The sequence below is a fragment of the Sorex araneus genome, chromosome 2 (assembly GCF_027595985.1).
Source record: "Sorex araneus isolate mSorAra2 chromosome 2, mSorAra2.pri, whole genome shotgun sequence".
Lineage (NCBI taxonomy): Eukaryota > Metazoa > Chordata > Mammalia > Eulipotyphla > Soricidae > Sorex > Sorex araneus.
In genome coordinates, this window is record NC_073303.1 from 306150528 (window position 1) to 306178499 (window position 27972).

The 27972-nt window shown below is 38.9% G+C and overlaps 1 protein-coding gene across 1 annotated transcript in view; it reads left to right on the forward strand.

Annotated features, from left to right (window-relative positions):
- Positions 1 to 6778, forward strand: part of SPATA16 (spermatogenesis associated 16) — a 326224-nt gene extending 319446 nt beyond the window's left edge. The window contains exon 10 of the mRNA XM_004603101.2: positions 6639 to 6778. Within this exon, the coding sequence (XP_004603158.2) occupies positions 6639 to 6761 (123 nt within the window). The 3' untranslated portion in view covers positions 6762 to 6778. The remainder of the gene's footprint in view (positions 1 to 6638) is intronic.
- Positions 6779 to 27972: the final 21194 nt, after the last annotated feature.

Sequence of the window (27972 nt, forward strand, 5' to 3'; positions counted from 1 at the left end):
GCAAATCAATGATTAATGGGATGACAGTGATAGTGATATAGTGATACCATAGATATATATTTACTTAGTGTATACAGTATAGTTAACATGTACTAGACACACCTTTCATCAACTTTTTTTTATTCCTTCCTAATTCTTCATTGTTTATATTGGAATTTGAGTACTGATTGCACGTTTGAGTTAAACACCTATACTTAGACAATGGCAGAAGCACATCCCTACTGAATAAGACCAAAATGTATCGACCAAAGTTTTGAATTTTTGTTGCTTACTCCTGGTTCTTCACTCAGAGATCCCCCCTAACAGGGCAGGAGACTGTATGCAATGCAGGGATTGAACACAAGCAAGGCAAGTGCCCTACCCACTGTACTAAGGTTCCAACCCCTGTTTTTGTTGTCGTTGTTATGCCACTGTTTTGAGCATTAAAAAATATATATGATGCCAGAATGATAGTACAGTGAATAGGGCCCTTGCCTAGCACACAGAAAACCTTGTTTTTTTTTTTTCCCCTAGCACCACATATAGTTCCCTGTGTCCCTGAGGAGTATTCCCTGAGTGCAGAGTTAGGAGTAAACCCTGAGTACCGCCAAGTGTGGCCAAAATCATTCCCCAAATTTTTAAAATAATTTATGTTATTTTTGTACTAGGAATATACTTCCATATAGGTAATTGCTTTAGGTAATAGCAGTTCAAATTTGACACAGATACTTCCCATAAATAATGTCAGCTCACATGTACCTGTGAATTGATAAATGAGGGAGCTAAGAGGTTTAAAAAGTTTCTCTAAAGTAACACACCACAAAAATGCTGAAACTGGAATTCTGCTTCAAATATATTTTATTTCAACCCACTAGACTTACGTCTCCACCATGACGGCATTTTTGACTCTGAATAACCGAAAGCATCATTTTTGTTTTCCTCTATACTAGAATGTTTCTCATTTGATAGACTATGAAGAACTGCATTTATTTTTTCAGTTTAGAAATTTAGTTTTTCAGTTTACATCATTCTAGCTTTTAGTCTACTACACAAGTCTATCGTGAGTACATTTTTAAAGTTATCCTTGATTATGGCCTTTTCCCATCTCTCACATTTTTCATTAACCAAGTTCATTCTTTCCCCCTGCAACTGTTCATCTAATTGTATTTCTTACCTCATTGAGACATCTCTATCTCAAGTGAGAAAGGTCAGGCATCCCTACTTCTGCCTTCTTTCTTATTCCAATATAGAACATTTCAGGAAATGTTTGTAACTACTGCTCTCAAAGTACAGTTTAAATCCTTGATTCAGGCTTCACCATTCATGTTCTGATTCTCTTCCCCCAACCCCTGCAAATAATACACCTACTTCTCATTTCTCTGGTGCATTTAACTCCACTTAATTAATTATACCGGGGCTGGAGCAATAGCACAGCGGTTGGGCTTTCGCCTTTCAGACGGTCAACCCGTGTTCGATTCCTCTGCCCCTCTCGGAGAGCCCGGCAAGCTACCGCGAGTAACTCGCCCGCATGGCAGAGCCTGGCAAGCTACCCGTGGGTATTGGATATGCCAAAAACAGTAACAATAAGTCTCTCAATGAGAGACGTTACTGGTGCCCTCTTGAACAATTGATGAGGCACTGGATGACAGTGAATTATACCGGATTTTCCTTTTTAACCACATACTTAATTATTTTTTCAAAATTTGTACAGGCTTTCCCCAGTCAGTATTTCTTGCTACATGTATGCACTCAGTTCCATTATGCCCACATGTGCCTTATAAGTCACCCCCTCCCTATCTCTATCCATGTTCTTTCAAAACCTTGGTACTGGCTACTCTTTCCTCCGGGTTTCTTATTCTGGTAAAGACCCATTTAAGAGCTAGCTTCTATCATCTCCAAAACACTTTCACATTCTCTCTTATAGAATTTAATGTTCTGACATATTAGTTAACAATGTCAACTTTTTGTATGTAATATAAATTACACAGAATATATTCAATAAATATATGCATGAAAAATTGGATGTAATTCCTTTGAAATCTGATCTGACTAAAAATTTTCCTATGTGTATTAGTCTGTGTACTACTTCAATATTTCTTTATAATTGACATTAGTTGCTTATATACTGATAGAATTTCCATTTTGATTCTTCTATACTTCCAAAATTATCTTCTTTTATATTATTATCTGTATGCTGGTTCTGAACTTTTTTCATCTATACTACATCACAATTGATAGATTTTTTGTGTGTGTAAAAATTAAAAGATTCTGAGAACTAGTTGATAACAATATCCTTACTCTTTTATGTGAATCATGACTAAAATTATATGGCAGGTGAGACTCTTTAGACTCTTCAGAACTTGAGTTCCCCTCTAATCACCTAACGTCCTAAAATTTGCTACAAGGTCATTTGGTCTGATGCCCATAGCTTTGTAATGCCAAGTCAGCATTGGCACATGGTACACAGAAGAGTGTTATCTGCTCATTTTACAAATGGGAAAATTCAACCCAGAATGACCAAGTAGCCTCTCTTATATAGTTAAGCTACAAGATTCTGTACTGAAAAGGAAGTCTAATAAGGTCTCTGCTCCAAAAACTGGCTCATTTCCTTCCTTACATGAGTACATATTTCTTTGTGTTTTATTTCCCTAGGGGCTTTATAGAAAATTCTATCATTTGCAATCTGTTCTTCTTAGTTATATGAATCTATTTTCTCTTCAACCAGCATTTTTCTTTCCTTGACTTAAAAAAAGAAAATAAAGAACCAGCTTTACTAAAAACATGTTGCAGCTCTCCTACACTTCAGTAAGTACAGAAGCTAAAATTGACTTACTTTACTGCATATTGTATCATTTGTCTAATGGTATAATATAAGAGAATAACCTTTGATTTGAAAAATGTGAGGGCTCCTCTTAAAACTGGACCACTTAAATTCTATGTGAGTGCAAGTCAGAATTTTTTGGCTTCCTGTTTCCTTGAAAATTAACCAAATCAACATATTCTTCACTAAAGGTTGGTGAATAGTAAGCACAGAAAGCCAAGTTACTCCTCTAGGTCACAGATAGTGACAACCCAAGTCACGAGTAGAGCTCAGCACCTTAAACTCCTTATCCAAGGAGTTTCTGCTGCCATTTCAACCACACAAACATCTTTCTACCTTGAGTTTCAAAGCTAATCTATTTCAGCAAAATGACAGCATTTCAATGTAGTGATTATTAAGTTGTGAAAAAATAAGAAAGCCAAACAGTAGAGAGTACAGCAGGTAAGGTGCTGGCCTTGCTCATGCCTACCCCATGTCCAATCCCTGGCACCCCACATTGACCCCCCAGTACTGCCTGGAATTATTCCTGAGCACAGATAAAAGTAATCCCTGAACACAACTATGTCCCAAAAGAAGAAAAAAGAAATCTTTCAGATACACATTACACATTATTTTGGGTGAAGAAATATACATTCATTTCTAAATGCTCTTATATCAGAGGTTAGGATTATTCATGGTCTACTATATATTACGATGCTGAAAATGGTAGACAACATGAACCTACTTCCTACCTGATGGAGCTTAAAACACAAATGGGAAGAGAGATATTTTATAAATGTTTATAAACAATGAATTAAACAATTATAATGTGTAAAGAGATAGATGGTATGATGCAGGACGAGGCCCTAGCGAGATCTATTTTAGACTATCAGAGTGAACTTCCCTGAGACACTGATATTAAACTTAAAGTTCAAACTAACGTCAAACTAAAATTCAAAGGAGGGCAAGTAGACCAAGAACACAGCATAGATGAACGCCAATAAATGAAAGATATACCTACTACAGATGGAATCATAGTAGACAGTATTAGAGAGTCAAGTGAATTCAGAACAACCAGAGATGTGGAGGTCATACTGAGTTGGGAAACCCATCTAAATATTTCAAGCAATGGTAAAATGTCATCTGGTTTACATTTTTAAAAAGTTGTTCTAGGTTCATTGGAAAAATGGGTTGGAAGGACAGACTCATTAAAGAGTACCAGGTAGGACATAAACATACTCTAGATGACATTTTTATATTGTCTAAACCACCTAGCATCATTCAAAAGTATCTCAAGTTCAATAAGACATGGTGCTTTCCTAATAAAAGACTACTGCAAGGCAACACTACTCTAAATAAACGTGATTTTAAAAAAACAGTCACCTAGTGGGTATTTAAAATTATTATTTTTCTGTATCATTGAAGCAACCCTGTTTTGGTGCATTAGGACTATAATTTTAAATAGCATTTGGGCTAATCGCAAACATTCAAGCTGTGAAGAGCGTTGATTTAAATGATATAATTTTAGTGCAAATAACAAGTAAGTCATCAACTCAATTATTGAAGCAACATTAAATGCCAATAATTATGTTTGTTTTGATTGTGTTCTAGGTTAAATTTTTACTTAAAATTTTTGTGAAAATTGGACAGTATAAATGTACAGAACGCAAAGAACGCACTGTAGCACACTGTAGCACTGTCAACCCATTGTTCATCAATTTGCTCAGGCGGGCACCAGTAATTTAATGTCTCCATTGTGAGACTTGTTACTTTTTTTGGCATATCGAATACTCCATAGGTAGCTTGCCAGGCTCTGCCATGCGGGTGGGATACCCACGGGTAGCTTGCTGGGCTCTCCAAGAGGGATGGAGGAATTGAACCCAGGTCAGCCAAGTGCAAGGTAAATGCCCTACCCGCTGTGCTATTGCTTCAGATATATATAGATACAGATATAGATATAGATATGTATATATGTCATTTCTTGATATATACATATATGAATAATAGTGTGTCAGCAGGGTTTGGGGGTTAGAGATTAGAGTGACACAAATGGGCGAGTGCTGGCATAGGGGTGGTCTCTGATGGTGCAGCACTGCAGGATCAGGTCCTCAGGCTTTCCAATGTGTGCATGCATGGCTTTGAGGGTGCATGTCTGTGTCTGTAGTGTAAGCACCTGAGTTAGAGGTTGGAATGAGGAGGACTGAGGCCTGCCTGGCATAGAGGTGAGTTTTGTCAGCAAAGAATAGAATGCAGTCCATAGAATGCAAAGAATGCTGAATTTATTTCAGGATAGGATTCACAAGTACTTTGACTAATCATTTTGATGATTTGTGCAAAGCTTGAGTCATCCTTAACAATAGTATAGGAGTTTATTTGAAGTGATTCTAGGTTTTTTATTGAAATTGTTTTTATATAAATAGATCCTATTTCCATAAGGAAACCAAGGATGGTTTATATCAGCTGTTGTGATATAAGACCTAAACATAACATATAGATGAGTGCTACCATTTATTATTCTTATTTTTGACACTTTGAATTACCTTTTGGATGTTGCTCTGAATGATAAATTACATTATTTAAAAGGAAAACTCAAAACTGAAAAATTGAAGTTGTAAATGCTTTTATCTTTAGTATCCAATGTGTTTATGCACTTTAAATAGTAAATGTTCTGGCCGTGAGTTAACATTATAACAGTGGGTTCTTCAGTGAGTAACTTTAGACTAATAGAATCTAAGAGTTAGGTTTAAGAACACATTGTTCTATACAGGCTTCCATGAAGACCAAACCAACATACCTGTAAACTGCACTGTCATCCCTTGTTCATCAATTTGCTCAAGTGGGTACCAGTAACATCTCCATTGTGAGACTTATTGTTACTGTTTTAGGCATATCGAACATGCCACAGGTAGTTTGCCAGGCTCTGCTGTGCGGGCGGAATACTCTTGGTAGCTTGCTGGGCTCTCCCAGAGGGATGGAGGAATCGAACCTGGGTCGGCTGCGTGCAAGGCAAATATCCTACCCACTGTGCTATCTCTCTCGGTTCTATAATTCTTTTAGACAAATAGTATAATATTTTAAAGCAACTCTCATTAAAAAACTTGTTTCCTTGGAAAAAAAGAACTAATAGTTTACTTTTAAGAATTATGGTTTTGTATGAGAGTGAGAGAGAGAGAAGAGGGGTTTGGGTGGGGTATGGGCGAGAAACTTGGGACATTTGTGCTGGGTTGGGTATTGGAATAGTGTATGACTGAAACCCAATCATGAACAGCTTTGTAATGCTCTATTTCACAGTGATTCATTAAATAAATTATAAAATAAAAAACTAAATTTAAATTTAAAAAATATTGTGGTTTTGTAGTTTATTATTTTATCTTATTCCCTGGGGTGTGACATTTTTTAAAGAAAGGATTTTGTTTCAATTTTTTTTTCCGATTTTAAGGAAAATAGCTTTTGTTAAGACAAAAGGGAATATTCGCTTTTCTTCCAAGATGGCCAGGGGCAATCCAATGGGGTTGAGGGAGGCGTTGGGTAGATTTTTTTTCTTTTTTGATAATGGATTAATTTTTCACCAGCCCATTTCTCTTTGATATCCTTGGTTTTACTAAAGCATGTGATGACAAAACCCATTCCATGCCCAGTACACAGGACACTGTGGAAAAGCAAATTCCTAAGACAGGGGAGCCTGAAATGGAAATGAAAGGAAGTTTTTTGTTTAATCTTGCCATCGTTAGCAGAGATGTTCCAAAATGGAGCTGTATGTGCCCATTTAATTTTAAATTACTCACCATTTTCCTAACTCTGCAAAGCCCAAGAAAACAACAAATCTTGTTGAATCTGTTTATTTTCCTTTTTTCCCTAGGTTGGACGAATTGAAGATTTTCTTTACCAACTAGAGGATAGCTTCTTAAAAATGAAGAAACTGAGAACTGCTCGAAGGCAGAAAACAAAAATGAAGCGGCTTCAAACCGTGCAGCAGAGCTAGTCACTGGGGAGCCGGCACTGTCACCGAACAGCCCAGAGAAAAGGACAGGCTGACAGTGGCAGCTGGAATCAAAGGCTCAGCACCAAGGGAAGACCCCGCACTCCCCCTCCCAACACCGGGAGGATGCTCTATACTTCATTAATCTTGACTGGCAGCAATAAATGTTCTCCACAACTCTGACTCGACTCTTGTTTAAATGTGTCTTGTTTAGTTAAACAGCTTGTAAAATAAGCACTCCTGCGCCTCCTTCTACCTGCCTATTTTTTCAGCACTGACTTAGGTATGTCCTGTCCAAGTATGCTCAGGGGATATGTACATATTCATGTGTATTCATTAAGAATTATCCCATAACACTTAAGGAAATGAGTAGACATTAGAAATGCAAATTTTAAAGGTACAAAACTGATCATAATCTTTCTGAATGCTAAGAGTGATATGTGGTAGCACTGTAGCACTGTCATCCTGTTATTCGATTTGCTGGAGCAGGCACCAGTAACGTCTCCACTGTGAGACTTGTTACTGTTTTTGGCATATCGAGTACACCAGGAATAGCTTGCCAGGCTCTGCCATGCAGCAGGATACTCTCCGTAGCTGGCCGGGCTCTCTGTGAGAAACAGAGGAATCAAACCCAGGTCGGCCGCATGCAAGGCAAATGCCCTACCCCCGATGGTATCGCTCCAGTTCAATAAAGGTGCCACCGAGATTTGAACTCGGATCGCTGGATTCGGAGTCTAGAGTGCTAACCATTACACCATAGAACGATGTGTGGTATGATTCATATTATCAGTTGAACTCTGTCTAGTTATAATCTCAATTCTTCACTCTGGATCCCTCATATTCCCTAGGGGACATTAAATGACTTAACACAAATGCATATATGTACCAAGGTAGCAATTCCTGAGCCACCATTTAAGACCTCAGCTTATAGAAGGGAATTTGAGGACAGAGTAAGAAGAGGAACTCTGAAACAGGAAAAAAATAATTTTTTAAGAAGCATAAAAATGAATAGGGTGGGGGGATAGAGTGACAGAGTATATATTTTGCATTTGCATGTGTGAAACTCTGGATTCAATCCTTACCACCAGAGAGAGAGAGAGAGAGAGAGAGAGAGAGAGAGAGAGAGAAAGAGAAGAGGGAATAAATCCTCTTTTGTTGTTGTTTTTTTTAAATTATTTTTAAATTAGTGAATCACCGTGAGGGTACAGTTACAGTTTTATACATTTTCGTGCTCATGTTTCCCTCATACAATGTTCGAGAACCCATCCCTTCACCAGTGCCCATTCTCCACCACCAATAAACCCAGCATCCCTCCCACCCCTCAATCTCATCTCCCCCCATCCCACCCTGCCTCTGTGGCAGGGCATTCCCTTTTGTTCTCTCTCTCTCCAATTGGATGTTGTGGTTTGCAATAGGAGTGTTGAGTGGCCATCGTGTTAAGTCTGTAGTCTACTTTCAGCATGCATCACCCTTCCCCCACTTGGCCTCCAACCACATTTTACTTGGTGTTCCCTTCTCTATCTGAGCTGCCTTTTCCCCAGAATGTGAGGCCAGCTTCCAAGTCATAGAGTCAACCATCTGGTACTTATTTCTACTATTCTTGGGTGTTTGTCTCCTACTCTGTTATATTATATTCCACAGATGAGTGCAATCTTTCTATGTCTCTCTCTTTTTGACTCATTTCACTTAGCATGATACTTTCCATGTTGATCCACTTATATGCAAAGTTCATGACTTCATTTATTCTAACAGCTGCATAGTATTCCATTGTGTAGATGTACCAAAGTTTCTTTAACCAGTCATCTGTTCTAGGGTACTCGGGTTTTTTCCAGGTTCTGGCTATTGTAAACAGTGCTGCGATGAACATATAAATGCAGATATCATTTCTACTATGCTTTTTTGCTTCTCTGGGATATATTCCCAGAAGTGGTATTGCTGAATCAAATGGGAGCTCAATTTCTAATTTTTGAGAAGCGTCCATATTGTTTTCCAAAGGGGTTGAACCAGTCGGCATTCCCACCAGCAGTGTAGAAGGGTCCCTTTCTCCCCACATCCTCTCCAACAGCGGTTGCTTTTGTTCTTTTGGATGTGTGCCAGTCTCTGTGGTGTGAGGTGGTATCTCATGGTTGTTTTGATCTGCATCTCCCTGATGATTAGTGATATAGAGCACTTTTTCATGTGCATTTTGGCCATTCCTATCTCTTCCTTGGGATAGTTTCTGTTCAATTCTTCGCCCCATTTTCTGATGGGGTTGGATGTTTTCTTCTTGTAGAGTTCAACCAGTGCTTTATATACCCTTGATATCAACCCCTTATCTGATGGGTATTGTGTAAATATCCTTTCCCATTCTGTAGATTGTCTTTGTATTCTGGTCACTGTATCTTTTGTGGTGCAGAAGCTTTTTAGTTTAATGTAGTCCCATTTGTTGATCTCTGTTTCCATTTGGTTGATCTGTTGCGGATCATCTTTGAAGATACCTTTAGCTTCAATATCGTGGACGGTTTTGCCAACCTTGTCTTCAATATACCTTATGGTTTGTGGTCTGATGTTGAGGTCTTTAATCCATTTTGATCTGATTTTTGTGCATGGTGTCTGGTCGAGGTCTAAGCCCATTCTTTTGCATGTGATTGTCCAGTTGTGCCAGCACCATTTGTTAAAGAGGCTTTCCTTGCTCCCCTTCACATTTCTTGCTCCCTTATCAAATATTAGATGATCATACTTTTGGGATTATGTGTAGGGAAATTCCACCCTGTTCCATTGGTCTGTGGCTCTGCCTTTGTTCCAGTACCATGCTGTTTTAATTGTTACCGCTTTGTAGTAAAGTTTAAGGTTGGGGAGGGTAATGCCTCCCATTGTCTTTTACCCAAGAATTGTTTTAGCTATCCGTGGGTGTTTATTGTTCCATATGAATTTTAGGATTGCTTGATCCATTTCTTTGAATAATGTCATGGGTATCCTTCTAGGGATCGCGTTGAATCTGTGTAATGCTATGGGGAGTATTGCCATTTTGACAATGTTGATTCTCCCTATCCATGAGCAGGGTATATGTTTCCATTTCCTCATGTCCTCTTTTATTTCATGAAGTAGTGAATAAAACCTCTTTGTAAAACACAGGACTTTGATAAAACACACACACATACACAGGGGAAGGGAATAAAATATTGTTGTTCATTTACAATGAGATAGGAAAGGAATATTATAGTCTTCAATGTAGATTTTATTTGTATAGTCAGTAAAACTAGAAATCTATTAACAGATTTGGAAATAAAGTGGTCAGAATGTGGCTTTCCCTGGACATCATTGGTTTCACTGTTATCTTTATTCAATAGTCCCCTCTTTTCTACTTCAGTCCACACAGAAAACATTATCTTTGTCACCACTTGCACTCAGATCATTAATAAATTGTAGTAACTTGAAACTAATGGAGAGAGGAATCAGTATGACTTATAACCAACCCAAGTTCTATCCCTGACACCCCATATGGTCCAATGAGCCTAACCTGGAATGACCTCCTAAGGAGAGGAGCCAGGAGTAAGTCCTGAGAACTGTTGAATATGGACAAAAACACAGAAACAACTACAAAATCCCAATAGTTTCTGCTTGGAGGGAATGAAGGGTTTTTCCCACAAGCTCTCGACTACATGAGTGTGGGTGGCAGACATTTCCAAAATAATATCTCAGTGGGAATAATAAGAACTACCATGTTTTATAATTCTGACATCCTGATTTTGTTTAGGTCCCCACTCAAATTCCATCTTCTTTCAAGTAATCTTATAGATGAGAACTAGCAATCTTCCCAGGTGTGCGTGTGTGTTCACCTAAGACCAAATAAGCAAAGCAAATGCTGGGTTTCTTATTAGGCCCTAAGTGTGAGTGATAACACAGCGGGTAGGGCGTTTGCCTTGCATGCAGCTGACTGGGATTCGATTCCTCCGCTCCTCTCGCAGAGCCCACAGGCAAGCCAACAGAGTATCTTGCCAGCAGGGCAGAGCCTGGCAAGCTAACCCTGGAGTGTTTGATATGCCAAAAATAGTAACAACAAATCTCACAATGGAGAAGTTATTGGTGCCTGCTCAGGCAAATCAATGAGCAACAGGATGACAGTGACAGTGAAGTGTGAGTAATGACAGCGTTTTATTTTCAGTTGATTGTGAAATATCTTAGTTTCTGATCAAGTTGTTCCCAAGAAATTAGTTTTCTAGGCCATGTTCTGGAATTTTTGCTGGAAATACCAATTTTTCGTATGTTTTGCCACTTCATCTAATTCAATCCCAGCCTGTTCTTCAAAAATTGCAGGACGTTGCCTAGAAAACTAATTTTTTGGGAAGTCAATGGTACTATTTCACCAAATGACCCAGTTCTTTCGCACCATTTCTGATTGATTCTTGGCTTTGTCCTTTCTCTTTCTAAACCATCTGTTTCCACTATTCAGGGTAATTCTAGCAAATCCCACTTCTTGGACACCAATTGAATAGGGATCCTTGGGCCTGGTTCTAACATGGGATCTATATGGAGTCTTTCTCAAGCCAACAAAAAATTCTCTGGGATCCAGCAGGATTTCTGAGAATTCAGTGCAATTCTGTCATTCTCTACTTGAACATATAATGAGTTCCACAAATTTGGCTCAATTTCTCAAGACCCCTTCACTTCAGATGTTGGTTGAAAGCCCAGTCTTTTTCTGGGGCTTCTGAGTAAATATAAATCAAACCATGACTATTACTTGCATTTAATTGATTTGCTAGAGTGACTCATGGAACTCAAAAAAGCCATGTATTTGCCAGATAGTTTATTTCTTTTGTTGTTGTTGTTGTTGTTTATCATTTTTTTAAATTTTATTGAATCACCGTGAGATAGTTACAAGTTTTCATGTTTGGGTTACAATCTCACAATGATCAAACACCCATCCCTCCACCAGTGCACATTCCCCACCACCAATATCCTGGGTTACCCCCCCTTCCCCACCCTCCCCCTGCCTCCATGGCAGACAATATTCCCCACACTCTCTCTCTACTTTTGGGCATTATGGCTTGCAACACAGACACTGAGAGGTTATCATGTCTGGTCCATTATCTACTTCCGGCATGCATTTCCCATCCCAACTGGTTCCTCCAGCCATCATTTTCTTAGTGATCCCTTCTCCATTCCATCTGCCTTCTCCCCTCCGCTCATGAAGCAGGCTTCCAGCTATGGGGCAATCCCTCTGGCCCTTGTATCTACTGTCCTTGGGTGTCAGCCTCATGTGATGCTAGGCTACACTCCACAAATGAGTGCAGTCCCTCTATGTCTGTCCCTCTCTTTCTGACTCATTTCATTTAGCATGATACTCTCCATGTAATGGAGACACATCCCAGCTCATGGATATGGAGAATTAACATTATCAAAATGGCAGTATTGCCAAAGCATTATACAAATTTAACACAGTCTTTATCAGGATACCCATGACATTTTTTTTAAAGAAATGGACAAAACTCTCCTGAAATTTATATGGAACAATAAACCCCTATGAATAGCTAAAGCAATCCTTGGAAAAAAGAAGATGGGTGGCATCACCTTCCCCAACTTCAAACTACTACAAAGCACTAGTAATTAAAGCAGCATGGTATTGGGATAAAAACAGACCTGCAGACCAATGGAACAGAGTTGAATATCCTGCCACAGTTCCCCAAATATATGGCCACTTAATCTTTGACAAAGGAGCAGATAGTTTATTTCTTACAAAGGATGCATTCAGCCAGTTAGGAATAAGGGAATAGCAGTTTCTACTTCCTCTCTAAAATACCAAAATCTCCCCAAATCTCCTCTTATTGAGTTTCAATAGAGGTCTTATTACATAGGCATGATGGGTAAATCACTGATCATTGGAGGTTAGCTCAACTTTACACTCTTCCTTTCCTTCCCTTCCCTGTACTACCCCCAATCCTCAGGCCTTGGGGGGACTGGTGAATGGGACTGCAAACTCCTATCCTCTAATTTCTTAGCTGATCCCAGTAGCAGCCAGTTCCTACCATTAGATGTTCTCACAAAAGTCTTTTTGTTAATCTCTTTTGATCATTTAAAAAAAAATCCCAAAACTTTGGGAGGCTATGATTCAGGAACTGAGAATAAAGACCAAATATTCCAATGAATAATTAAGATTTTTCTGAGTTGAAATCTTAGCACTATCTGCTTGTTCATTCAGCAATTTTCTGAAAAACTTGCTTTTATTCCGCAGATGTTTTTTGTCCTTGAAAATTGAGATCCTCTACTTCTACAGTTTAAAAAGATCATATCTAAAAATATTAATAATAACCCCATTTATAATAATTACTTATAGCCTCATAGACTATTTTTCCAAATCTAATACTCAATAATCATTGATTATTTAGGCTGGGGCTTGAGTAAGGAAAGAAAATAAGTTCTAGTTAGTCCTAGAAAAAATAATATAGAATAGAAAGCCAAAAATTTCAAATGATTTTTTTAAGGCTGGAGAGCTAGGACAATATTAAGGCTTGCAACTAACCAGGTTTGTTTCCTGGACCAAGAGTAACTTCTAAGCAAACAATAATCCCTGAGTAACACTGGGTATAACCTAAAAATGCATAATACTAATAATAAATTAAAGAAACTTTTTTCAGAAAAGAAATGACCAGCATTTTTTAGTACTTTAAACAAAATATCAAATCTCTAAAATCCGCAATAGGTATAAAAGCAGGTGTCCATAAGAATAAACTTTGTTCTTGGTTCCAATATTAGTATCATGTGTTTTAGTAGCAATAATTCAGTTTAATTTATTGCACTTGCTCTTCAATCTCTTGTTTTTAAGTTATCTGTAGATAAAGAACTCACATAAGTCTGTCTGTAAAATGGACAGAAGAAGCAAAGTTTGTTTACTACTTGCTGGCAAGGTTGTCTTCCAGTAGTAGTTTATTCTGTTGTATATTTTCAAGGATAGAAAACAATTATTCTTTGAGAAAATGTAATGCAACTTGTAAAAACAGTCCAAAATGACTCAGAGCTCAAACAAGTTGCATAAGTTGATTATGTGCCCAAGAGCATGTATATCTCCGAAACCAAGGTATGCATAAAAATACTGCACTGAAGTAAGTTCAGGTTTCCAACCACACATATCTGTTTGCCTGTGTTTCTGATAGAATCAAAATTGGATAAATTAAAACTTTATAAAAAATTTTGTCAGTGTGTGTCATAAGTCCTTATAATGTTTATACCCCCTTGCCCCAATAATTCTAACCTTCAGTAACTATAATAAAGGAATAATCAAATATTATCAAAAACTAAAATTTCAAAGGCATTTATCAGAGTTATTTAAAGTAGATATTTAAAATGAACTCAACCAATATTCCCCAACTTAGGTAATAGAGTACATGATTCATTACATCCTATTTAATGTTTAACCTAATAACATAAAAATTTTATAATGTTGAAAGAAAAAAGTAAAATTAAAACTATAAAATGATACAATTATAACTAGATTATAAAATATAGACATTAACATACTGGAAGGAATACAATAAGACATTAAGAATGGTTATCTTTAGCACAGTTATAGGTGGTTTTTTATCTTTTCCTTAATATTATGCAGTAAGTATATGTTTTTCAATAAGAAAAAGATCCTTAAAATATTATTGTTATTTAGTATCATTCTGCATAGGAAAATTGAATCATGTCAGCCTTTCTTTGCCTGATCACAAAATAAATATTAGATATCCTGATACGTGCATCAAAAATTTGCTGCTACTGCATAGATAGAAGCCAATGAAAACATTTTATTTATAGGATTCTTTATGGCATAAAAATTTTATGACTACCTTAACTCAGCATCTCTTGGACAGGTAGCTTCGATGGTCATTGAAGTCACTATTGCACAGAGCACCAATTATGAAGTTTTACCAAGAACAATGTGATGGGAATTGTCCCTCTCTCTCTCTTGTTTCTGCTCCTCATAACTTTCTCCTGATTGCTTTGTTTCCTTCTTTCCCAGTACTCACAGAAAAGCATCTCATAAAATATGAGATGATCACAGAACCAAAACCCTTAAATCAAAATGTATTGAAAGTTGAGAGACCACTGGCAGAGCAGAGCTTTGATTTATAGTGGCTTGATTCATTGAGAGGAGGTGGTGGCATCCAAGTTCAATCATATATTTCACAAGTTGCCTGATCCACTCGGCAGCTCCCTGAGCTCCCAGGACATGGATACAAAGGACCATTGTGTAGCCTTGACAAGCAGAAGATTGTAAAGATGGAATGTAATGACACCCGGGGCCTAGCACCTATTTCATGTAAGTCTTCAAAAAGAGGGAAAATTAGAAAATAGACCCATAGAGCAAACCCAAAGTTAAAAATCTAAGTATACACTGCTTGAATTAAAAGATGCCAAAAATTTTCAACTACATAAAATAATCAGAGCTCAAAATCACTATCCTTTAATAAACTAGATGGAAACTTGAAAATGTAGTATTGAATATGCTCTTGTTGTGGTTTTCTATAAATTCAAGGCATGTGCAGAACTAATATTCATTAATAATCTACACACTGACTTCCTTTTAAAATAAATGTTTTGGAAAGTAGAAAGACAAATGTGTAGTGAGAAATGAAAAAGAAAAATCCCTGATGCTGATTGCAAGTCAGTCTTTTTTCCTATGTCTTGTGCAAAAGGTTCACAGGTACAAATAGATGTATTAGGCCCAACTTCCTTATAACCAGAATGAGATCATTATAATAGCATAGTTCTTAAATATAAAGCCGTAGGAATGGTATTGTTCACTCAATTAACTGGATAATGGTATTCATAATAAGGAGAGTGGAATTTGCTTAGATTCTGCAGTCAGGGTTCAAGCCCTTACTCTATAAAGAGGGATGATCATTCCTTCCATACCTACTAAGATTTCAACAAGGAGCAAATGAGGTATTGAAATATGGAATTATTTTTAATTCTGAAGTAATATCTTTATTGACAACTCATTACAAGCCAGGCATTGTCCTATTTAGTTCTCACTAAAAGCTGAGACAGGAAATGTAGTCTCCTGTTAATAGGTGAATAACCTGAGCCATAAGGTAAAGTAACATTGGTCTAGCTAGAAAGTCACAGAGCTAGAATTCAAGTCCAGGCAGCTATATTCCAGAGTGGAAACTTGATACAGCCTCTCTGTGTTTTATTCTCAAATTAATATTTTGAAGATCACATGGGCCGGGTCACATTAACATATAAACAGTATCATTGCTCAGAAATGACTCCAAGTGCTCAGTTGTGTTCAATACAGAAGCCACTAGCCATATGAGAGTATCAAGCCCCCAAAATGTTACAAGTGAAATCTAAAAACCTAAAATTTAGGGTGTATAAGTCACTTGCCTTGCCCTGTGATCACTGAGCACTGACTGAGCCAGGAGTAAGCCTTGAGCACAGTTGGGTATAGCACAAAAACAAAACCAAAAGCATGTAAATTTTAATATAACAACTTCTAAAAGTTATATTTAAAAACTGTCTCCCAACTCAATTATTAAAATATCTAGAAGAATATTTAGAACAACTTATGTGTGAGCTTTATGAAATATAAATACAAATCAAGTATACCCAAAGAAAATTTAGAATTTAAACTGTGATTGTATACCTTAATACAAGTATTAAGTGGCCATCATGTTTGGTCTATAGTCTATTTTCATACTTCTCCCATCTCGAGTGAGCCTTCCAAGCACCCTTTACTTGATGGTCCATTCTCTATCTGAGCTGCCTTTTTCCCCCAGCATGTGAGGCCAGCTTCCAAGCTGTGGAGCAATCTTCCTGGTCCTTGTCTCTACTGTCCTTGGGTGTTAGTCTCCCATTCTCTAAATTTATATTCCACAAATGAGTGCAGTCCTTCTATGTCTGTCCTTCTCTTTCTAACTTAATATGATACTCTCCTTGTTGATTCACTTATATGCAAATTTCATGACCTCATCTTTTCTAACAGCTACATAGTATTCCATTGTGTAGATGTACCAAATTTTCTTCAACCAGTCATCTGTTCTCAGGCACTCGGGCATTTACTATACAAGTCTATTGTTTCTCGGAGCTTCTTGGCATAGACTTTAAGGTTCTCTAAATATAGTATCATATCACCTGCAAATAGTGAGAGCTTTATTTTTTCCTTTACAATCTGGATATCTTTTTTTTTTTTTTTTGCCTAACTGCTATTGCAAGTACTTCCAGTGCTATATTAAACAGAAGTGGTGAGAGTGGGCATCCTTGTCTTATTCCCTATCTTAGAGGAAAGGCTCTTAGTTTTTCCACATTGAGAATAATGCTTGCCATAGGCTTGTCATAGATGGCTTTGAGTACATTGAGGAAAATTCCTTCAATACCCCTTTTGGTGAGAGTTCTCAACATAAACAGGTGCTGGATCTTGTCAAATGCTTTATCTGCTTCTATTGATATGATCATATGGTTTTCATCTTTTCTTTTGTTGATATTATGGATTATGTTGACTGATTTCCAAATGTCAAACCATCCTTGCATCCCTGGGATGAATCTCAGGGAATAGAATCCCATGATCTTTTTGATGAGTTATATGATCCTTTTGATGAGTTGTTGGATTCTATTTGCTAATATTTGTAGAGGATATTTGCATCCATGTTCATCAGGGATATCTGCCTATAGTTTTCTTTTTTTGTGGTGTGTCTGTTTTTGGTACCAGGGAGATATGTGTCTCACAGAAACTGTTTGAGAATGTTTCTGTTTCTTCAATTTCCTGGGCTTGAGAAGAACTGGCAATAGGTCCTCTTTAAATGTTTGGAAGAATTCACTAGTGAATTCATCTGGACCTGGGCTTTTGTTTGGGGGAAGATTTTTGATTACTGTTTTAATTTCCTTGATCGCAATAGGTCTGTTTATGTACTCCAAATCTTCTTGGTTCAGCCTTAGGAGATTATAGGAATCCAGGAATTTATCCATATCTTCTAGGTTCTCTTGTTTCATGGCACACAGACTTTCAAAGTAATCTCTGACAATGCTTTGAGTTTCTTTGGTTTCTGTTATGATGTCCCCCTTTCATTTCTGATTCAGTTTATTAGTGTCCTCTCTCTCTTTCTGTGTGAGTCTTGCTAGTGGTTTTTCAATCTTGTTTATTTTTTCAAACAACCAGCTCTTGGTTTTCTTGATCTTTTGGATTGTTTTTTGGGTTTCCATGTCATTAATTTTGCTCCAAGTTTTGTTATTTCTTTCCTTGTGCCTGGTTTGGGCTCCTTTTGTTGGTCCTTTTCTAAGAGCTTAAACTGTGAAGTTAAGTTATTTGTGTGGGTCCTTTCTTCCTTCCTGAGAAATGCTTGCAGGGCTATAAATTTTCCCCTTAATATGGCTTTAGCTGCATTCCAAATGTTCTGGTAGCTCGTGTCTTCATTCTCATTTGTTTCCAGGTATCTTTTGATTTTTATCTTGATTACCTTCCTGACCCACTCATTGTTTAACAGTGAGTTTTTTAATTTCCAGGTGTTTGATTTGGCTCTCCACATCTGCGCTTAATTAAATCATCTTCAGTTCATCATGGTCTGAGAAGACAGTTGATACAATTTCTATCTTCCTGACTCTTTTGAGGTAAGTTTTGTGACCAAGAACGTGGTCTATTTTGGAAAATGTTCTGTGTGCATTGGAAAAGAATGTGTATTCGTTTGGAGGGAGATGTAGAGCCCTGCATAGACCTATTAGCCCTCTCTCTTCTATTCTTCCTTCAAAGCCAGTGTTTCCTTGCTGAGTTTTAATCTTATGGATCTATCCAGAGGTGATAAGGCAGTGTTGATGTCCCCAACTACTATTGTGTTGCTACCAATGTCCTTCTTAAAATCTATTAGCAGTTGTTTTAAGTACTTAGCTGGTCCCTCATTGGGTGAGTATATGTTTAGGAGTGTGATTTCTTCCTGCTGTACATATCCCTTGATTATTTTTTTAAAAAAAAAAGTCTTCGCTGTCCCTTCTAATCTTTTTAAACCTGAAATCTATGTTGTTGGATACTAGTAAGGCCTCCCCAGAATTTTTGAGGGTGTTGTTTGCTTACAGGATCATTTTGCATGCTTTGACTTTGAGTCTGTGTTTGCTCTGACTGCTCAGATGTGTTTCTTGTAGGCAGAAGGATGTTGCATTCAGTTTTGAATCCATTTTGCCACTCTGTGTCTCTTAATTGGTACATTTAGACCACTGACATTGAGAGAGATTGTTTTCATGAGGTTTTGTGCCATCTTTCTGTAGATGTTTGTTGTGCTTATAGCCCCTTTAATCCTTCTTTTAAGGTTGGTTTTGAGTCTATGAAGTTCCTGAGCTGTTGTTTATCCATGAAATGGTGTATTGTTCCTTCAAGTTTGAGTGAGAGTTTAGCTGGATAAAGTACTTTTGGTGAGGCATTCATTTCATTGAGTGTTTTCACTATATCCAACCATTGTCTTTGGGCTTGGAAGGTTTTCTCTGATAAGTCTGCTGTAAATCTAAGGGATGCTCCTTTGTATGTGATGTTCTTCTTTGACCTTGTTGCTTGCAGTATTGTGTCTCTATCCATGGGCATCCATCATTCTGATTATGATATGACTTGGAATCTTTTTATTAGAGTCTCTTTTGGCTGGCACCATTTGGGTTCCTTAGATCAGGATGTCTGCATTCTCCAGCTCTGGGAACTTCTCATCATTGATATCTTTAACTGTAGCTTGTTCACTGGGGTTGCCTTCTTGTCCTTCTGGTACTCCGATGATTCTTATGTTCTTCCTCTTGAATTTATCCCCTAGGTCTCAGATTCACCCTACAGCTATTTGAGGTATTTTCCCATTGTTTGTAGTTGCCTGTAAGCTTTCTGCAGCTCATCTTCAAGCTCACTGATTCTCTCTTTTGTTGTAGTCATTCTATTGTTGAATGAGGGTACCCACTAAGTTTTTATTTCATCTACCGAATCCTTAATTAGTGATATTTGCATTTGTAGCTTTCTTATTTATGCTCTCATTTCTTCCTGTATTTTCTTGGCTGTCAATTTCACTGTTTCTTTCATATCTCCCCCTTTAATTTACTGGATGCCTGTTCCACTGTTTGTCTAAGTTCATTGAACATCTTCAACATATCATCTCTGAATTCTTTATCAGAGAGATTGTATTTGTGGGTAAACCCTGTTGAGACTTCTCTGGACTCTTCTTCATCCTCTCCTTGTGGTGGGGATTTGCACTGTTTCTTCATGTTGTTGTGGTAGTATGGAGATGGGACTCTCCAGTTCACTATTAGTATTCTCCTCTCGCTGCAAGACCTCTCTGGATGAGCTCAGTTGATAGTGGTCGCCTTTTTCCCCTTCTAGAATACTACCTTCCTCTTAGGTGCTCCTCTGTGACTTATGTGAGGCTTCTACTAGAGGATGTGTTGTTTTATATTAGGTATGTGCAGCTTCCTGTGTTCACAGGTATTTTAGTAAGATTAGAAGAGGCTAGTGGATCATTGGTCTAATGTGTTTGAGATAGCCAGGATGTTCTCCACATAACTGGGTAATAGAGATTGAGATGTGAGTCCACAGTGCTGGAAAAGGGGAATAATAACTGCAGCTGCCCCCCAGAGGCCATGGCCCCTGCCCCACTGTAGGTCCCGAGGGATGCTGGTAGTGTTACTGTCCAGGTTCTGGGTTGGGGCATTCATTCCAGGGTAATGGGTCACTGTCGGGGAGGTCTGCATACCTGGTGGAAGGAAATGGCGGGGCTGGAAACAGGCTGCTGGTCTGCAGGGTGCTGGTAGTTGTTGCTGTCTAGTTCCGGGTTGGGTCACTTGGCTGCATGTCTTGTCTTGAAGTAGCCTGTTTAGTTGCTCTTGTAGCCATGGTTTTGAGGCTATGAAGTTCCTGAGTTGTTGTTTCTCGTGAAGCTGTGTGCTGTTCTTTCTGATATGAATGAGAGTCTAGTTGCGTAAAGTATTCTAGGTGAGGCCTTTATTTCATTGAGTTTGTTGACTATATCCCACCACTGTCTTCAGGCCCTTAGGGTTTCATCGAATAGGTCTGCTGTGAATCTTAAGGATGTCCCTTTATAAGCAATTTCTTTCTTTGACCTTGCCGTGTTTAGAATTTTATCTCTATGTTTTTTGTCATTCTGATCAGAATGTGTCTTAGAGTATTTTTACTTGGATTTCCTTTGGCTGGTACCCTTCAGTCCTCCTGAATCTGATCACATGTGCTCTTCAGCTTTGTGAATGTCTTAGCAATTGTTATTTTTTTAAACTTAAAAAATCATTTTCATAGGGTTGTTTGCATTAATTGATTACATTCAATAGTTCAACACCAATCCCACCACCATTACATATTCCCACCATTATTTCGAATTTTTCCACCATCATTCAAGCCTGCCTGTCAGGGGCAGACGCTAGATAATTTATATTCTATTGCTTATTATGAATACCATGAGAGGCCACAGGCTTCTGGAATTCTAAAATTGTAAATGGTTGGGGTCCAGAGACATCTTTGTAGGGAGCTGATCCATTTTGAGATTCATTTGTGAGTCTCCAGATTAAAGCTGCTGGTGTGCTGAGATGGCGCCCAGAGGCAGGTCGTGGGCCTAACAGCCAGGACCCCAAGTGAGCGGGAAGATGGGAGTATGACCTATCTCTTTTGGCCACCATGTGGCCTGGAGCCTTAGTCCTTGAATCCACGTACCTTCGTTTTGCTTCTGGAAGCTCGTGGTCATCGGGTTTTCATCTGGAATGGGCGGAGAGAGTATACCTGCTCCATCTGAGGTGCCCCAGTGGAATTGGTCCACGGCTTGGCTTGGAAACCTGTCTCACATGCTGGGGAAAAGGGAGCTGGGATGGAGAAGGGACCACTAAGTGAATGATGGTTGGAGGGCTGGCTTGGGATGGGAGATGCATGCTGAAAGTAGACTATGGACCAAACATGATGGCTGCTTAGTACCTGTATTGTAAACTATAACAACCAAAAAAAGAGAGAAAGAGGGGATGCGCCTGCCACAAAAGCAGGAGGTGAGAAGGGAAGGGGGTGGTGGGAAGGATACTGGGAGCAATTATGTATTTGACAGTTTCTTCTTTGTTAGGGATTTCTTCCTTTTCCTCTGGGACTCCAATGACTCATGTTTTTCCTCTTGGCTTCATCCCGATTTTCTCTTGACATCTGTTGGTTTATTTTGAGGCTCTGTTCCATTTCCTGCTGTTGTCTAGAGAGTCTCTGCACCTCTTCTTGGAGCTCACTGATTCTATTCTCAGCAGCTGTTACTCTGTTACTGAGGCCTTCCACTGAGTTTTTTGTTTCACCTACCAAGATTTTTAGGTCTGTCATTTCTACTTGTATTTGTGTTTTCATTTTCCTCACCTCCGCTTTCCTGTCCTGTATTTTATCGGCAGTGTGTTCCATTATTTCTTTGAGCTCCTTATACATCCTTGAAAGCTCCATTTTAAATTCCTTATCTGAAAAGTTATAGAGTTCATTATTACTGTTTGATTCATCTGGGCTAGCATCTTCGATCATTAGGCTTGGTGTGTTTCTGCATTGTTTCACCATAGTGACCTTTGCATTTTGAAGTTTTTTCTTGTGTTGTTGAATGTTCTTGCCCCTGCAATTGGACTATCCTTGTGTATTTTCATGGCCTATTGATAGGTTTATGTGAGGCCTAGGTTAACTAGTACCTCAAATGTGGGGTACAACAAAACACGTCTGCGGGGTTTTGTGGTTAGAGGTTTAAAAGGTATGCCGGATGGGAAGACCCAGTGGGGGTGGGGGAGGGCGATGCTAAGGGTCCACACACCTGATGGAGGACTTCAGTTCGTCAGCACTCTGGGGGCTGTGGCTGGCAGGGGGGTGTGGGTCCCAGAGAGAACAGCACATCTTTTTGCAGAAGTATTAGGAATCACATCTTGCTGAACCTTGCTTAAAGTTTCTCTAACAAAACCTTTGCAATCCCTAGACCTATAGAATTTGCCTTGGCTCATAACAAATGGTGAAGACTACAAAAAAAGACCCACAAACAGGCTCATAGTGATTGGTGGAGAGACAGGTCAGGGTAAAGAGTGAGCTTCCTGTGGATACAAAGGTGTTTACCAAAAGAGCCCTGAGATTTGTGGTGTGATTATAAATGTGACACATATGTACTTACTACAGGAGAAGCGAAGGACATACTGGTTACATTTATACTCAGAGTAAATCCCTTGAGTCACATTATCCCATAAAAATTTAAGTGGCAGCAAAGCAAAATTCCTGTGCTAATATGCATTTAACCCAGACTCGAGTTGAAACACAATGCTATCTCTAAACTCCTGGGACAGGGAAATCTCTACCCATTAGCAAGCATGACACAGAACTTCACATTGATGAATCGTTTCACCTCTGCATAAATGCTAAATGTCTTCTGAGACCATTCTCCTACATGTGGGATGCTAAATAGACTTTCAGAAGACACTGTGAAATAGTAGAAAATATATTACTTTTCTCATCACGTGGTCTAGATTCCAATCTCTGAATCTGTGAAATGATGATTGTTTTCATATGTATATTGAAACCTTGAAGTTGATCGTGGTTTTTCATTGACTCAATAATATATGACACCTTTAAATATTAGTGCCCACTACACTTGAAAGAAAGAGAGAAAATGTATCTGCCTTGAAAGCATTAACACTAGAGCCCAGGAGACAGACCAGCACCTATAGGTACTGTGGCCAGGTTAACTGTACACCCACTCCACAGTGCTAGAAAGGCTGGAAGGAGCCACTGCTGCAAGTGTGCACAAGACAAGCAGGAGGTTGATGTTCATAAGTGAACACAGGTGAGAAGGGGACATATGTCAAACCATGAGCTCACATCAAAAAGTCCCAGAACAAAAATTAGGAGTTACTTCCTTCCAAATAAAATATGTCTTAGCCTATTTTCTTGTCATTTGGCATCCTCATAAACATTTAGCAGAAGACAAATTTTTTTCCCTTTTTTCTCCCTTTTTATTGATTCACAGTGAGATAAAATTACAAAGCTTTTATGTTTCACTTTGGGTATACAATCATCAAACACCCATCCCTTCACCAGTGCACATTTTCCACCACCAAAATCCCCAGTATTTCCCCCCTTCCAACCATTCACCTGCCTATGTGACAATTTCCCCCATACTCTCTCTCTACTTTTATTACATTCGATATTTTGACACCAGTACAACCATCACTCAAACCTGCCCAAGAGGCAATGCTAGACAATTTGTTTTGTATTTCTTGTTATGGATCGAATATAATGTCCAGGACATTCTGTGTCATCCTCTTTTGGGAGCTTTAGTATATAGTCTCTGGAAGACCAATTATTTGAAGTATTTAATGGCCTATGTTCCAAGTAATCACAATATTAATCTATATTATATTTTTCCAGGATTTTAGATGCTTTAAATAGAGTAAAACCTTCTTAACAACTAGTATATTATTTTTTACAACTAGGCACCTTTACTGTTTTCTTATTCTGTCTTAAAAACTCAAAGCTACTTATGTCATTTTCTTCATTGCAATGGAACTACCTATGTCAGGATTGAGGTGGATTTTGTTAATCATCTTCCATGGGATTTTATTATTCCTGATTCCTGTTGGTATTCCTGAAACTCCATTTCTCCTCACTGTAAAAAAATCCCAGGGTTCTGGAGAGGGTGGGGAGGGGGGAGGGGAGGGGGAATAGAGCCCTGGCGGCTCTTCCCATGGCAACGCCCGGGTTCAGGGGGTGATCCTGGGCCGCTCGCCCAGCCAGGGCCGCCCAGGCCATGGGGCAGATGGAAGAGGGAATGGGGGCCAAGCTGGTTGATTAATCAGTTGCCATTTATTCCATTCTCTCCACATGCCTGTCCAGTCTCTCTGAGCTCTTCATTCTAGTCTCGCACTGCCCCTCATTCCCGTCTCCTCCTATCTCTTTTGCTCATGTCTCTGCTCTCCAGCTCCATCTCACAGCCTAGGCTCTCTCCTCTCTGGATTCTGACATCTGCTTCTCTCCCCAGGACTCCCTGACTTCCCTCTTCTGTCTCTATCTCCCACTCTATCCCTCACCCTCTGGGTCCATGCTACACCCAGTGTGGAAGCAAAATCAACATAAGAAAGCTCTTCCTGACTGCCAATTAGGCTCAGGAGCAGAAACACCACCTGAGGGTATTCCTCTCCTCCTAGCATCTTAATTAACATCTTAATATTAGTTATTTTTGTGTGGACACAGTAAGATATGTATTGAGGCTTGTAGTGCAGCTCTCCTGGCAACATCTTGCCACAGACTCAGACTACAGTGCTCAGGTCAGATTAATCATTCCTAACCCTAGCAGAGTCCAAATCTAGTTATTATTTTTTGGATCGTGACAGTATCTGTCCATGACCAAGCTCTTAACTTATAGTTAAGCATTAGGCACTTTGGTCAGGCCCATTTCGATGCCAGGGTAGCACATAGCTCACCGCTTACCCTGGGTCCATCCCATCCCTTGTCAGGATCCTGCTTTTGGAGTGCTAGGAAGTAAGGGCAGCTGAGGTTTAGGTTGAGAGAATAGATGACCAGGAGGTAAATAAAATTTAGAGTCAAATGACTCTCAGGCTACAAAAGCATTTATTACTGTCTTTCTGTGCCCATACAAAAGGACATGGCTCTGAATAAACTGTACAAAGGACTCAAGGAGAAGAGGAAAAAAACATTTACAAGTCAACAGAGCACAAAAATAGAAGTTCCAAATAAACACCGAGGAATGGGAGCACCAAATAAACCTAAGCTACCTGTAGCAATGTCATCCTACAGTCACTCCATGAGTGAGGAGCTCTTCTCCCATTTGGTGAGCAGGTGAATTTTCAGGGCCTCACAGGTGTCAGTCATTGCATCACTTTCACACCATAATCAGTTTCCCATTTCTGCGCTTTAGCCAGACCATATGGGATGCACGGAGACTTGTAGACACTTTCCTGAGGCCCAGGAGATAGTTCAAGTGACTGGGGTGGTACTTTGCACATGGGAGTCCCATGTATGATCCCGGTATCTCCTGGTCCTGCAGCACCCCTGAGCATCAAGCCAGGAGGCACCTCTGAACACCACCAGCAGAGCCCAAAACCAAAATTTAAAAGAGAAATAAGACACAGGCCTGAGTAATTTTCAGTCTCAACTTTTGTGAGGAACTGTCCCAGACCTCTCCATATATTAGTTACGCTGCAGACTGCACCCAGACAACCTTCTGCCTTTGTTTACTTGATCTCACTCATCCCCATAACTGTTCCTTCTTCTCCTTTTTCTCTTTTTGGTTTTTGGGTCACCCCTGGCAATGATCAGGTGTTATTCCTGGTTCTGTGATTAGAAATCATTTCTGGTGAGCCTGGGGGAACCATATGGTATTGCTGGAAATCAAACCCAGGTCCATCATGTACAAGGCAAGTTCTTTAGCCCACTGTATTATCATTCCAGCCCCTGTTCCTTCTCCTATACTTGACCTTCAAAAGCCTTGGCCACAGTGATAATACAGTGAATTAGATGTCTGCCTTGTACGTGTTTGATTCCCCAGCACCAATATGGTCTCCCAAGTATCTCCAGGAGTGATCCCTGAACATAGAGTCAGAAGCAAACCCTGAGCACCTTTGGATTTGACCAAAAGAAACAAAAGAAAATAGCAGATGGAGGATGAGTAGGAAGGGAGGAGAAAGAAAAGGAGGAGAAGGAGGAGGAGGAAGAAGCAAATGACAACTCACTGTGCGAGTTATTTGTCTCTATTAATTTGTGGGCACAGAGATATTCTTCTGATCCTTAAACTACCTAGACTAGAGATAATTATCCATAATTTTTATAGAAGAGAAATAGGGATAGCAAAAGTAAAAACAGAAAAGGAGGATATTTAGCAATTGAGTTTACAATTTAGTCCAATTGGTTTTTAACCTACTTCCTAAAGATAAAATTACCATACTTCAGTCAAAGACAACCCACATTATTTCTCTGAATGTCACTCATGCCAGCTGTAAAATAGAAATAAAAGTAAGAGATCTTACCTCCATGGGACTGTAATAGGAAAAAAATGAAAGAGTGTGTGTAAAATTCTTATTTTTAATTAAGTCCAAGGTCACTGCATTTTTTATGAAAGCATTTTTTAGGGAAGAGGACAATTTGAAATTTGTTCTAAACTTTATCACTGTCACTGTCATCCTGTTGCTCATCAATTTGCTCGAGTGGGCACCAGTCATGTCTCCATTGTGAGACTTGTTACTATTTTTGGCATATCAAATATGTCACAGGTAGCTTGCTAGGCTCTGCCATGTGGGCGAGATACTCGTGGTATCTTGCCGGGCTCTCCCAGAGGGACAGAGGAATCAAACCCAGGTCGGTCATGTACTAGGCAAATGCCCTACTGCTGTGCTGTCACTCCAATCCTCTAAACTTTATATTAAAAAATATTCTTTTGTTGAATAGTAGACAAAACCATGACACATTTCCAATGCATCCCCCTTTATTAATGAATTAAACCACATCAGATGGCAATAAAAAAAGGGTAGAAGAGGCTCTTAAGAATCATTCAAATTTTTATCAGTCATTTTGTCTCTATAAAATGAGCATTTCTATTAAAATGATATTACAGGAAAATGGAATTTTAATGTATGGAGAGTCTTTGAAATCACAAGACCACCTGCTGCAAGACAGGTTTAAAACTATTTTCCCTCAATAGAAATTAGAATGAAAGAAATCAGAAGTGAATTAAATTAGAAAATGAGAGCCCAAAATTGTCACAAAATTGTATATGATCCCCAAATATGAAAGTTTCGGTATATACCCAATGTTAAAAAGTCTGCAGTTATTAGTATTGGGACCTAGGTCAGCATTGGCCTTTGGAAGTGAGAAATCCTTCAGGCTTCAAAAGATCACATAGAGTACACAGAAAAACAATAATCACCAGATCAATGTGTGCCTAGGAAGCAGGGATTGGGACATTACAGCACACTTGAAACTATAAACTGCTTGCCAACAGAGTATGTTATAAGATATCTTACAACAGAAAATAAATACAATGATACAAGAAAAAAAGATACAATGAATCAACTGCCCAGTGCTCACTTCAGTGGCACATATAGTAAAACTAGAATGATTCAGAGAATATTTGCAAGGATCACATGTAAATTTGTGAGGAGAAGGAAGAGGAGGAAGAGGAAGAAGAGGAAGAGGGAAGGAGAAGAGGAGTAAGAGGAGAAGGAAGAGGAGGAGAAGAAAAGGAGAAAGGGGGAGGGGAAAAGAGAGGAGTGGGGAGGAAGAGTTGGAAGAGGGAGA